Source organism: Acanthisitta chloris, unplaced genomic scaffold, assembly GCF_000695815.1.
Source record: "Acanthisitta chloris isolate BGI_N310 unplaced genomic scaffold, ASM69581v1 scaffold19212, whole genome shotgun sequence".
NCBI classification, from domain to species: domain Eukaryota; kingdom Metazoa; phylum Chordata; class Aves; order Passeriformes; family Acanthisittidae; genus Acanthisitta; species Acanthisitta chloris.
The window spans coordinates 372-14,941 of NW_008662396.1; the positions used below are offsets into that span (position 1 = coordinate 372).

The following is a 14,570-nucleotide window of genomic DNA, read 5'->3' on the forward strand; positions in this document are numbered from 1 at the left end:
GGCACCGCGATGCGACGGACCCGTCTCTTTTGGGAGGGGAGAGGTGGCTGAGTGTGTTTGGGAAAATGCCAAATCCGTGCCTTTCCTTTTTGTTTTTCCTTGCCCTCATCCTTGTTGTTTCATTTTTCGATGGTCTAAGCGAGTGCTCAGGTAACAGGAGCTGTTTTGATAATTGTACCTTGTGAATGGAAGCTCTGCTGACTTTGTGGATCAGCTCGGCACGCGTGAAAACTCTGCGGTAACAGTCTGCATCTTGTTCTCGTGAGGTATTCTCAACTTGTTCTTTGCACAGAGTTTGGAAAGGCAGCCCATGTTTTTACAGGCGCTTTTGGTTTTACAGGGTGAGGATTTGGTGGAGAGCCAGGAACTAAAGAGATTTTTGCTGATCCTTCTTTGCTTTGAGTCGCTTTGTAGCTTCAGCCAGTCTGTAGCTTTAGGCTTTAACGAATTCGGTTTCATTAACCACAAACTGGCAGTTATTATTTTTGGTTTTGTGTACTTTCACATGGTTTTACGACTATTAATGTGCTCATAATGAGCGGGAACTGGTAATCTCAGCACCTTCATTCAGCAGAATCGTTACGATCTGCCTCTTGCTCTTCGGGTCAGTAGATTAAGTTAAAGTAACACTGTTGATCACTTGGTTTACGCAAGCAGTGGGATGTGCTTCGGTGCTTGGCTGTAAGGCAACAACAGCAGCTCCTGGGAGAGCACATCACGTATCCAGCTCTAAATCACTGCACTAGTTTCTGTATAAGAGGGAAAAGGCTTTTCCAGGCTACAAATGTCCCGTGTAGGGTTTTGAGGACTCTGTGTGTAAATGTTTAAGAAGTTACACAATGACTCTGCTCTTAAGTTGTTAATGCTTACCAATCCTTGTCATAACTGCCTGTTTTAAGTCAGATGTGTGTCACGTCAGGAGAGAGAACCCTCTTTCTAAGCTTTATCCAGGGGCTGAACTCTTCCCTGTTACTGTTAACAGTCACCAGTTGTTTGTTGTCACCGTGTGACACTTTGTGGCTCTATCTCAGCATCTAGAATGGGTGACTGAAAGGAAGGAGGTGGGTAAAGGTTAGGTTGTGTTTGGCCTCTCTTTAACCAAGGTTTATGTATCTTATTTCTGCAAGGTGATGGCATGTGCCCAAAGGAAAGCTACTAGGGTTTCATATCCTTTGCTAGCAAAATGGGAAGTGTCACTCTGCTGGAGTGTGCAGGCACAGTAATAACAATATATATACGTTTTTTTGTACTCAAATGCAATAATAATGTCATGTTGAGTGGGTGTTCCAAAGAAGTGTTTGGAGTTTTGTCACTGAGATGCTTAATCTCAAGGTGGGGGTTTTTTCATGACCAAAATCTGAGTATTCGATTATCCCTTCTTAGATGTGTGGGGCTGATGCCAGCTGGAAAAACTAACTGGATATGTATTGCTCTGCATATGGGAAACCTCAGTGAGCAGTACCAGTCGATCAGCTTTGCACAGGCTGATGTCATTGTACAGAGCACGGCTTGATTGCTTTTGTAGAGCCACAGAGTGACAGCGTGTGAAATGGGGCTGCTGCCAGCAAACGAGTTCGATCTCTGGTTTGCCAGCGCTGTGCTAATTGACTAAACATGTTTCTAATGAATTCATATTAAGAAATCATAAACATGCAGCCTTGTTACTCATCTGGAAACATGCTTAAGAAACGAGGGAGTGAAGTGTTTGAGTCTTAATTCCCTTTTCCTCTGAACTGTGTATGAAACTGACTCCTACTCTTTTGAAATGATCATTTCAAAATTTCCCTTCTGATTTTTAAATTAGCTCAAAATGTTAATCAAAAATTAACACATGGCATGTCAAGACTATTTTGATTCACCTCTAATTTAAACTTTTTGTCTGACGCTTCTCCATATTTTACTTCTGTTGAAAAGGATTGGAATCTACATGACAATTTTTTGTCATGCTTTTCTGTAAATAGATAATGTTGAAATAGACTAACCTCAGAACCCCTTGGAAAGCTGTTCATGATAAAGAAGTTAGTAATAACTCTAGTTTTTACTAAATTACACAGATTTATCAGTAGATGCAGATAGATTTAAACTGGTTGGCAAATTTGGGGTACAGTCTTTCTGTATATGTTCAGTATAATGAAGCATTGCACAGACCCTGATCGTGCTGAGCTCACATCTTGGGACTGTTGGTTCAGAAAATCATAGTGGAGCAAGACTGAGTATGAATTTAGGCAGATACAGATGTAAATCTCTTCAGGGACTTTTATTCTGCAGTACAGATAACTTGGAGTTTGTCCCTTTGAAGTTGATGCTAAAGCAAAGAAAGCTACACTTGCTCAGAAGATGTTACTCCGGTGAGAAGGGAATCACTTTCCTCTATAGTTTATTTGGAATTTGCTTTCAGTGAGCTATGACTTCCTACAATTGTGTGACTGTTGTTTTCTACCAAAGATAATCTGTGAGTCTTTTCCTTGAAGAACGTAGGGAACAGAGCAAATCTGCTCTTATTCTTCTGTGTCCCAGGCTGTTAATTTAAAAACATGTTTTGATTCCAGTGGTTTTTTTTTTTTTACCTATGGAATCTGTGCCTTCCCGAGTTTTCAATGCTTGTCAGTAATCCTATTAAAGTTACTTTCCTTTCACATAGTGTTCAAAAGGATTTTTGACTATCTACAGTAAAACTAAAGTACTTGCTCTAAATGCATTTGTTCAAGTAAAATGTTTTCAGAGATGATGTATTCTAAAGATGGTTGTGATAAGTTATCACAATTAGCGACTTTGGACACGGAATATTCAATGAAACTATCAGACAGAAACGAGTTATATATTAAGCTTTCGTAATAGCTAACTGTTCTGTCCATTGGGGAATATAATTTTGCAGTTTCTCTTTGTATGTGAGAGCTTGCCTGAAACTTTTGATTCCAGTTGCATAATCCTTATTTATGCAGTATGTTACATTTCAGCAGGGAAAATCACTTGTTTCAAAGACACTTCAGTTACTTTGAAGTATAAAGCTCATGCCAAAGACTCATGAGAATTTTAGAGTATTACAGATGTTGAGGGTTTTTTTCCCCCTGTCTTTGAGGCTCTGATATCCTGAAAGAGGACAAACACTTAAAAGACAGTGAGGCTATAGATCCTGATAGGATGTAGGAAAAAGTAACCTTTATCACACTGGGGAAAACCTGCTTTCTTTGAGATACTGACAGTTTGAGCCAGGCTGGCTTATATCATGTCCTGAATGGGGAGGAAGAGAGAGTGTGAACTGCTAATTATCTACAGAATCTCTAGAAGCCTCAGGCTGAGACTATTGGAAAAATCCTTTTTATACATTTTGTCTAATTACTTTGAACTTCTGATTTCAAATAGATCTCAAGACATACTTCATTACAAATGGTGCTTGAGTTGGGATGGTACCTGAACGTGTCATCACCCTGATGGTTTATTTTGAGGCGGGGGAAAAAAAAGTCATCCAGGGAGACAGAAAATGTGCTTATCTCCTGACGTTCCTTCAGGATGCAGGCTGACTCTGGCAGTGGCTGTGTGGATTAGGAAGTGATGGGTTCACACTCCTTCCTGAGCTCTGCATTAATGAGCTGAGTCAGGAGCTGCTGACTCTCTCTGTGGGCCACTGAGCAAACTTTGTCCAGTTGATATTCTGCAGGAGCCCAGAGCTTGGGATGAAGAGTAGTTGTCCTCTAACTATATTAACCAATGCTGTTAGAATGGCCTCACCTTCTGAAGCAGCTTATGGTGCCAAATATGACAGCACTGCCCTCCCTGTGTACTTGTCTGGCAGCACTTTCTGTGTAAAACCTATCCTCAGTGACTGTAGTTCTACTCTGGTGATGCTGGTGACCTGGATAAACACCACTGTTAAACCTGCAGGAGATGGATCTGTTCCATATTGGTGTCTTTTGTGTTTTTCACTTTTCATTTACTTGGTGCTCTGTTGACTCTCTGTGGTACCAATTGTGTAAGACTGTCAGGTGGTACCACATCAAACTCCCTTCCACAAATCTTTCATCCGCACCGTGACTTTTATCTGCCAAAGCTGATGAATCTAATCAAGTGAGATGGGTTTGTGTGTATTGGGATTTCAGGGAGAGCTGCATCACTCTGTGATTCTGATTGATCACTACTGAATATTACCTCTAGAATTGTCTGTCTGCTCTGCTCTTTCATTTCAAAAGACTTAACTCCTCTGCTGTGCTCTGGGAACAATGAATACTTGGTTATTGGGGTTTAACGAATAATCCTAACACTGCTACAATGAGAATTTGGCAGAAAGGAGGCAAATCCTGGTTTTAAGTGTCTGTCCTTGGTGAAAGGCTTTGCATTATCTGCAAGACTGATGTAGTGATAAAGCTGGAAGATCTCTTATGTACAAAATCTGTGTGTACAGACACAGTCTGTGCAAGTAACAGGCTCCTTTCAGAAAATGACATCTCACCTCTTGAAGAGGCTCAAATGGATTTTCGGCTGAAATACTGAAATGTTTAGAAGAAACTTTGGCAAAGAGATTTGTGCTTGTCTAATTGGTTTTCTTACCCGTGTTTCTTAAACAGTCAAACAAAAACTCTTCTGACATGAGAAGCACAGCTGAAGGGGTGATGTGAAAACACAGAATTGCTCACACAATGAGGAACACTTGAAAAAGACAGATGGGAATTTGGAGGGTCAGCGCTGGCCTGGTCTGGTGTGTTTGAGTTGTAAGGTCTTTGTGGGCCATGCTAATTAATGCTTGTCGTTTGTTTGTAAAGGAAGCTGAAAAGAGTTGTGTGGCCTGTTTGATTCAGGTGTTCTTAAAAGTTTGAAAAGAGCACAGCCAGTTTTTAACTAATCTCACAGGGGACTCTCTGCCAGAGGAATGCAGCACTGTCCTATTAAACTGTGTTGGCATTAAATATGTTTTTCAATTTTGCCTAAGCAAATCTTTAGTTAATGTAAAGGATCTTGTGGGGAATATGTGAAAACAAATGCTGTAAGGTTGGGCACAGAGTTTTTGATGGAAAAGGAGTCAAAGGAAATACTTGTCAAGCAATTTCTTTTTTTTTTGGTGGGTTGTACATGTGAAGCACTCCTTGTTCTTTCGAATAGGGTGTGTGCATTAAGCCTGGGAAAACATCGTTTAGCAGAAAAACTGTGGATTTAGGTGTTGGGACATAAGTATAAGTAAGCGATTCTTGCTGCCTGTGTTCAGAGAGGGATTATTTTTCTAATGACTTCAAGGTTAAGAAGTAACAGGCTAATTCCTATTGTTATTCCTTCATTTCTTTTCAGATTATGCGTAGCAGAAAATAAAATATTTTAACTCCCTGCAGGACTGGCATTGAAAACATGGAGTTTTCAATGATGTTCCTGTAGTGACATGTAACACTGAGGTCTTTGTGCCTTTAGATATTAAGATTGGTAAGTGGAGGAAAGAAGGAAATAATACATGTAGCTTAGCCAATGTTATTTATGACTTGGCCTATTTTGAAAGAAAAATACCCAACAGTTTTTGTCTGTTTATTTTTCCTAAAATGACTGATAAGTGGTCTTTCCTCTCTAACAATCCTCTTCTTCTCCCTTCTGCTCTCTTGACAAAATCACTTTTATGCTGTGCTTTTTGTGCTTATCTCTCCAGCCAGGGTCTTGGAGTCATTCCCACAAACATTGATTATGACTTTTCATATGACTATTGCCAATGCACAGCCCAAATACCTTATTAAAATCCTGGTGCTGCAAGTGCTGTTTGGATTCCTTCATTGAACTCTGAGCCAAAATAATTTTCTCAAATTCAAACCGAACTTCTGAGTTATGATGTGATTGAAAAAGAGCATTGAGTAATACTGAGTAGAACACTGCAAATATTAGAAAATTATTTTGGAACCCTTTGTGGGTGCTGGAAACTTCTCCAGTGTAGAATGTGCTTTTAAAAAGTAAAGAAATGAGCATCTAGAGTGTCTTTTAATAATGCTCTGTTATGAAAGAAGGAATTTTCTGACCTAGGTCAAAGCTTTTAGGACAGATTGTTTCCTTACGAGCATTTTAAAACAATGGTTATGTTATTAAGACTCTTGGCAAAAAGTCAGAGTAAGGGGAGGGAGGAGGATAGGGAAAGGTTTTGTGTGTAGTCCAGTCAGAAGCTTTCAAGTGTGTTTTGGAGGATATCATGGAATAAAGTGGGAATTTTCTATTAAAACATAAGGCATAAAGTTCTTAGAGACTTACTAGGAGTAGTTTCACTGCTGTTTTTCAAATATGATAAATTTAATTCTTTTTTTTTTTTTTATTAAAACAAGATTCTGGATATGGGAACAAAATTGAGGTCTGAGACACAATGAGTAGTCTATTCAGTCAGTTTTATTCCTAGCTTCATCTTAGTATGCGAAGTTAAGAAATCAATTAACCTTTATTTTTGTAAAATATATTTTAAATAACGTTTTTTTTAATTTAGGAAAAAAGTAAGCAGTTGCAGTTCAAAAATTACTCCCCATACTCAGAATTATTGAAGTGCATGTGGAGACATGAGTTTTTGAGGATACACATAAGATGGTCTTAATTGAGGGCATGGAGGAAGGGTCTGAGGTGTCTGTGTCCAAAATGGGCTGTTGCTGAATATCTGACTCAAAGTGATGCTAAGTATGGTCAAGAATGATGAGATGTCAATTTTGTTATCAAAGAGAACAAGCTGAGAGAATGAAACCTGTTTTTTATGTCCCCCTCTACCCCCTGTGATCTCTGACACTTTTCAGACCTTCAGCTGAAAGGAGATATGATGCCAGTCTGCCTTCTGAGGCCTCGATGAGTGAAAACAGCAGTGAACTGGGGGAGAGGGAAGAAGTAAACTTGTGATCTTTTGTCCTTAGTGCCTCTGTAGGTCTGATTTGGCTTGTGAGGCATCGTGGGACTGAGATTGCTGGAATTCAGCTGTCTGACTTTAGTATCTCTCATTTAAGTAGACACTGTCCGTGTGTCTACATACAACCATACAGACAAGATCTAGAAGCTCAAAGGTAACACTTAACTGTTAATTTTCAAAGTTATGAATTCAGTATTTTTCAAAATAAGACCCAAGTCACCACAGCAAAAACCCAGTGCTTATGGTTTTCTTACATGAAACACTTTGAGATAAGTGTATATTAAAATTTTCACACTACTCTTTCTTAAAAAGTGGCTGTTTTAAGTAGAAAACATTGTAAAAACTGTTTTTTTCTTTCTTGGAAGATTGGTTTGTATTAGGAGAGAAGTTTTGTGACATCCACTATTACAAAGCAGGATGGAAAATAAATATTAATACTCTTAAGGCACTGTGCTAATAGAAAATGTTTGGTATTTGGGGTATTTGGTCTGCCTACTCAGTGGGAGGTTACAGATCTACAGGCACGGTATGCACCTATGTCTCTATCCAAAATACATACAGGCAATCAGTCACTTCCTACATGAAACAACATCTAGAAAATGCTTGCTGCTCCCTCAGTCTTGCATTATTTTCAGGCACCAATTTGGCAGTAACTTGATGGCATCAGCTGTTTTTATAAGGATCAAGGTGATGTTCCCTGTCGGGGGTATGACTTGGCAAGCAGCTGAGCAGTCTGCTCACTGAGCTCAGAGGTGTGTGGGAGTGTTAATATTATCCTGTAGTCACCTTGGACACTTATCCCTGCGTGTAAGGACAAAATATGTGGTTGTCCTACCACCTCAAGGCAGGTTTTAAGCAGGTGCTACCAGTTTGGTGTTCTGGGAATTCTTGAACCCAGTGGCTGCCTTTAAAAGGTCTGACTGAAAACAGCTGAGGAGGAGGCAGAGTGTGTTGTGCTTTATTTGTGATCAGTACTTCAAGGGAGTCTTTAAGAAAGAATGGGGGAAACCTTTTAGGGCCTGTTGTGATAGGACAAGGGGGTGGATGGTTTTAAACTGAAGGAGGGTCCATAGATGAGATAGAAGCAAGAAGTATTTTACAGGGTGGTAAAACACTGGCACAGGTTTCCCAGGGAGGTGGTGGCTGCCCCAACCATGGAAACGTTCAAGGTCAAGTTGGACAGAGCTCTGAGCAACCTGATCCTGTTGAAGATGTCTAGAGAGGTTTGGACTAGAGGACCTTGGAAGGTCCCTTCCAACCCAAACTATTCTATTCTGTTTTGCTGTAGAGGAGATAAACTAACCTATGTTTTCACATGGTTTAAGGGGTATTTATTCAGAATTAGAGTGAGAGAAACAGAGCCAGATATTCTTTCCAAACTTTTTATCAAAGTTGGTCTTTCTGACCATTTCCTTCTTCCTCAAACATCCCTCCCTTGTGAGCTCCTAACTGAGAGCAAATGTTTCTTTTTTCTTACTCAGAATTTATCCTACTCCCCCTGCTGTCTACAGTGATCTGCTCAGGACTCTTAAAGCAAGATTCCTCACCTAACTTTTTCCTTCATACTCCATGTTCTTAGGATCTTGCTGTTTACCTGCTTTAACCTCTTTCCTCCCACAATCCCAACTTCTTACCCACAGCATCCCTAACTGCTGCAGCCCTGCTGCACCTGGCACTTCATAGGTCTTCCTACTAAAGCTCCAGTTTCTGTCAGGTATTTCAGAAACAGGCTAAGTATTAGAAAAGCCTTACCCCTGGTTGAACCCTGAAAGCACAAAAGATGTGTGCCAGGAAACAAGGATGAACAAGTGATGGGCAAACCAGCTGGAAACGGGAAGCTCCTCTTCACTTCAGAGGACATAGGGTATAGGTATCCCTGCATGAACAGCATTTCTGCTTTGGGAGGCCTCTGGGAGGGAGCAGCATCATGCAGGGAGGTTATATGGCTTGAGTGTCCTTCTGGTGCAGGCAGCATTCCTTCTACCCTGAGGTCAGTGGAAACAAATGCTGAGGCATAAAGAGACTGAGCCATGGAGCTGCACTTGTACTCGGGTACAGGAGTTGCTTTTGTGGCTGCTGGAACAACATCAGCATCTGATAACTCTGCAGTTGTGTCTCGAGTGTGACAGAGTTACTGGTGTATTGCCTATTATTAGCAGAGTTCTGAAAGGCAGGAAACCGAATTTGTTCCTTTATCGTTTCAGTTAGAAAAGAGTCACAAGCACATCCTTTTGTTTAGGGCCATTTGTAGATGAATTTGTAGTAGAAATAAGGACAAATGTTGCTACAGGAATTCAAGTTCATCCTAGAGGTAACACAATTGCGAGCTGGCCGTTTAGGATTGATTGTAATATGAAGTCTTTCTTATGTGAAACATAAGCTTCCCAATTTTCTGTTAGTTTGAGAACGTTTTTGAGGTTTGTCATGGAGCTGAGAATCCAAAGAACATTGGAATAATGCTGATAATCTCACAAACTTTCCTCTCTAAGACTGATTTAGGAACTTGCCAGTTTGTTAAGTGGCCTTCACAGAAGACACAGAACTTGTTCCAGTAATATTAAAGATCCTTTCTCTAATTTGTTGGATGTTCTACCCTTCAGGTTACCCATAAAGGAAACAATGGAAAGGGCAAGAGAACTGCCTGTACTTCTTGGTTTTTATTCCTAGGCTCAAGTTCATCCAGACTGCCTGTTTATATTGAAAATGTTTGTCATAGGAAGCAGAGCAATGTTGGAAACTTGCCATTTTGTCTTGTGACTGCTGCTTTTATAGAACTAGTATAGTATCATTTTTTGATACTGAAAAAAGGAAGCTGTATCCTGTCTGGTACAACATTTTGCAATGGGGTACTAGGGAAAGTATTTCTTACTGTGCTGTAATGTGTGACTTAGCATAGTTTTATCAGAACCGAAGGAAGTTAAAATAGGAAGTTTCTACATGTATGTGCTGATTAAAACAAAGTATTTTGTTTCTTCCTGCTAAGCAGTCCTTATTAATAAAAAATCTATCAGATGTAAATAATTGAAAATAATTATTTGATGTTTTTAATAAATATGGACTGTAAGAGGAAATTAATGTGGGTTTGTAAAGAGCAAAAATTGCTGTCATAGGAGTTCGAGTCAAGGATTGGAGAAGCTCTAAGACAAAGAATTGAGGAAGGAATTGAATTTATTTGTAATTTCATTGAGCTCCTGTTTCAGGAAAAAGGGAAAGCCACTAGGTTCTGTCTGAATCATTGCTAACAACACCAGTGTGTGATAACTGCTTCACCCAGTGTAGAACTGGTCCACAGTTTGTGGCACAAGGCTTGGCTCTGCCCACGTGGCCAGTTTAGGGTATAACATGGCAAGACTAACTGCCATAAAGACATGTTAACTGCTTACTGCTTTGTCTGGGAAGGTATGACCCAAGCACTGGAATTCATATAGCCTGAATGCAAAGGAAGAGGACAAGGGAAAAGGTGAAAGTTGGACTTAACAATGTTTTGACCTTGTGCAAAGGTGGCCTGATAGGCTTGGGGAGGCCAGGGCAAGGGTAAGGGTAAGTGGCAATTAAGTACAGAATTCTGAGTGATTTGGTGTTTTAATTTAATTATTCCAGATTCTAACACAATTTCTCCATTTTTCTTCCCTACCAGTATCCCCTTATGTTTGGACTGATCCTTGCATTCTGCTGGTGTTCTTTGGTTTGCTGTAGTCGAATTTATATGGGAATGCATTCGATTTTGGTAAGAAAATAGTCCTACTGAACTTCTGTTTTAATGATCTGATGTCATAAACTTCCATCACACTGAAGGTTTTACAGTGCAGTAATGGGATATAGATGTATGTCCTACTACACAGGAACAGAACACATTTCAGCAGAGGAATTGGTACAATACCTAAAAGTGCCTATTGAACTTATGTTAATTTATACTTTTCTTTCTTAAACTCAGTCCACAGGTGAAATTTAGCAGATGGTGAATACTGCTTTTTAGGGCAGAAATTGACTGTACCGAAGTGTAGACTAAGTTTTCCTCTACAGAGTAGAAAATATTTTGTGGGATGAGAGAGTTCATGTCCCCTCGGTTCCACATCAGCTGCTCAAAGCATGTGCATTGACATGCTGCATGTTAGGGTTTCACTTACCAGAGTTTCTAAAAACAAATTGCAAAGTTGTCATCTTTGAGAAACAAACTCGTTTATTAAACAGGATTAAAGAAATTGAACACAAACACATGCAATGTGAAAACAGGAAAGCCACAACACTGCAAAGTGGTAATCAGAATGCAAAGAGCACTAATGAGGATGGCTAAAGAGGTTTTTGGGGATCACCTGCTAGGAGAAAAGCTAACAGAGAAGACTAAGCCTGGTGGGGAGTAGAAAAAGTGGTAGATCAACATAGTGTAAAATGAGCCTGTGAAAATAAGGCAGCTCAGAAAAAACTGAGTGGCTTTACTAATTAGGCAGCTTCCCAAATTAGAACCACTGGTATGGAGGGTGATGTGATGCACTGATATTTCAGCTGACACAATGTCTCAGAACCAAGTCATGCAACAGATAGTGAGCAGAGTAGGTTATTTAGCAGTTTCACAGCTGAATGCTCTGTAGTGTTTGAGGGAATGCAGTTCACCACTTGTTGCCTGCAATACACATCAACTATGGTCCCTAGGTCTGTGGGGGAATAGGGTAGCAAATAGAGCAGAAAGTTGTTTTGGTTGCTTTGGAAATGAGCAAGTCTGACTCATCAGTCAGTTGTATTAGAGCTTTTATCAAACATTCAGGTGGTGGAAGTGAATAAAAAGGATTCCTTGAGGATGGAGCAATACAAACTCTGCTGATCAAAGTCCCACCTCCTGGCCCATGGGGAAGAGTTGATAAGCATGAGGATAAGGTGATCTGCTTTCCAGTGCTTAGATTCCACAAATTCTTCCTTACCAACTAAAGGTGACAAAAGTTGCAGATAATTGCATGCAACTGAGTTGCATGAATCAACAGTTACTGAAATGTAATGCTGTATTAAAAAGTAATTAGAATAACCTTTTAACTAAGAAAATACCTTTTAAAAACAGAAATAAAAGTGAAAATTGAGCATGAAGCCTCAGAAGTTACCTCTTCCTCTCTGTTAATAGCTGGAGTCAGTTCTCCATTCTTGCAGCATTGTTAATAGTAATTAGACTTTTAACTAAGAAAATACCTTTTAAAAACAGAAATAAAAGTGAAAATTGAGCATGAAGCCTCAGAAGTTACCTCTTCCTCTCTGTTAATAGCTGGAGTCAGTTCTCCATTCTTGCAGCATTGTTAATTCTGGAGCTGGAGTGGAAAGTTTAAGCTGCTCTAATGCCTAGCTGCAGTGGTGCTCAACTACTGTGCCAGCTGCTGCTGCTAAGAAAATACCTTTTAAAAACAGAAATAAAAGTGAAAATTGAGCATGAAGCCTCAGAAGTTACCTCTTCCTCTCTGTTAATAGCTGGAGTCAGTTCTCCATTCTTGCAGCATTGTTAATTCTGGAGCTGGAGTGGAAAGTTTAAGCTGCTCTAATGCCTAGCTGCAGTGGTGCTCAACTACTGTGCCAGCTGCTGCTGCCAGTGTGCCTGTGTTGGCACCCAGGCACTTGATCCACTGCTGAGCTGTTTCAGCAAACTTAAGTTGGCAGAACTTAGTTAGCTGAGCTGGATTTGTGCTGACTGTAGGTTGGAATGTCCCAGCCCTGGACAGGAACCATTGTTGCCAGCAGATAGAGTCACAGAAGAATCACAGAATGATTTGGGTTGGAAGGGACCTTTAAAGGTCATCTAGTTCAACCCCCTGTAGTGAGCAGGGACATCGTCAACTAGACCAGGCTGCTCAGAGCCCCATCCAGCCTGATCTTGAATGTTTCCAGAGATGGATGGGTTATCCACCACCTCTCTGGGCAACCCGTGCCAGTGTTTCACCACCCTCATTGGAAAACAAGTCTTCCTTATATCTAGTCTGAATCTACCTTCTCTTAGTTTAAAACCATCACCCCTTGCTCTGTCCCAAGGGGCCTTACAAAAAAGTCTACATCTGCAGCTTTGATCATGGATCATTTGTTTGTAACTTCATGATCTGGTCATGATGCAGCTGTCCTGTTAGCAGGTCATCAAATGCAATTCCTTACCTTATTTCTAATGTAACAAAGATTTAATCTTGTAAATGGGAAAAGATGGGAATCTACAACTTAGGACCCGAGGGAGTGGTCTGAAGTTGTGTCAGGGGAGGTTTGGACTGGAAGATGGTTCTTCACCCAGAGGATGGTCAGGCACTGGAACAGGCTCCCGAGGGAAGTTGTCACAGCACCAAGCCTGACAGAGTTTAAGAAGCATTTGGACAACACTCTCAGGCACATGGTGTCTGTCTTGGGCAGGGCCAGGAGCTGGGCTAGGTGATCCTCGAGGGTCCCTTCCAACTCGGTTATTCTGTGATTCTGTGAAGTCACTTTAGCAACTGAGCAATCAGGCTTGTGTTCTTGCTAATGTAACTTAAATCGAAATATTACTACACTGAAACCATCTCTTTCTCTCTCTTCCACAGGATGTTATTGCTGGATTTCTGTATGCTATTCTTATCTTGATTGTCTTCCATCCACTTGTGGACCTGATTGATAACTTCAACCTAACTTACAAATATGCACCCTTAATCATCATCAGCCTCCATTTGGCCCTGGGCATCTTCTCCTTTACTCTGGACACCTGGAGCACATCACGAGGAGACACTGCTCAGATCTTGGGCTGTGGTGCTGGCGTAGCCTGTGGCTCTCACGTCAACCACATCGTGGGTCTCCAGCTGGATCCTCCTCCCGACGCGTTACCTTTGTCCCTGTCCTCTCTCACTGTGACTGTGTTCGGAAAAGCCATACTGCGGTTGTTGATTGGAGTCATAGTTCTGTTGTTGACAAGAGTTGCCATGAAAAAAGCCACAATTCCCCTGGCATGTAAAATGTTTCGCATCCCCCACGACGACGTGCGGAAAGCGAGACAGCGCATGGAAGTTGAGCTTCCCTATCGCTACATTACCTATGGAATGGTTGGGTTCTCCCTCATGTTCATTGTTCCTTGCCTCTTCCATTTCATTGGTCTTTCTTGATGCAGTTTTAGCCCTTTAGGTAGTGAGAACAGAGCTAGTTGCTTTTTGACGAGGTGCACTAGTTTGCTAAGGGAAGGCCAGCGAGCTTGGCTTTAGCAGGGTCTTCACATTAACAGCAATACACAGCAGGCAGAGCATTTAAAGGGCTTTGCACATCTCCGGGCATGGTGTAGGGCCAGCAGTCAGGTGTCAGGTCAGGAGAAGTGCTGAACTCTGTAAATGCTGTGTCTAGACTTATTGCTGTAACCAAGTCTGTGTGTGTGTGATGCAGTGAATGTCCCTGGGGTGTCTGTCAGTCTGTAACTGTGTACACTGACACTTTAACAGACGTGTCTGACAGCTAATCAGGAGGCTCCACTCATGATCTGTTTGCCATTTCATGGTAACCTATTCAAGTTGTTGGACCATAGACTGCTAAATTTGCTTCTATTCTTTCCTGAAGTCCTGCTTCAAGATGTTTCAGCTAATAGGTATTTCTAACGGACCAAACTTGTAATGAGGTTGAGTTTTTCTAAATGAACAAGCAGAAGCCTTTTTCTTTAGCCCCTTCTACAGAGTAAAATGTTGGGATTAGCATTAGTAGGGATAATTAGAGTAGATATAATTCAAGTACTGTATTTGATGGTTTATAATTGTGCCTTTCT

At 40.8% G+C, this 14,570-nt stretch overlaps 1 protein-coding gene across 1 annotated transcript in view; it reads left to right on the top strand.

Annotated features, from left to right (window-relative positions):
* Nucleotides 1-13,926, top strand: part of SGPP1 (sphingosine-1-phosphate phosphatase 1) — a gene marked incomplete at its 5' end in the record, with an annotated part of 14,293 nt that extends 367 nt beyond the window's left edge. The window contains 2 exons of the mRNA XM_009070589.1: nt 10,476-10,568; nt 13,375-13,926. Of these exons, the coding sequence (XP_009068837.1) occupies nt 10,476-10,568; nt 13,375-13,926 (645 nt within the window). The remainder of the gene's footprint in view (nt 1-10,475; nt 10,569-13,374) is intronic.
* Nucleotides 13,927-14,570: the final 644 nt, after the last annotated feature.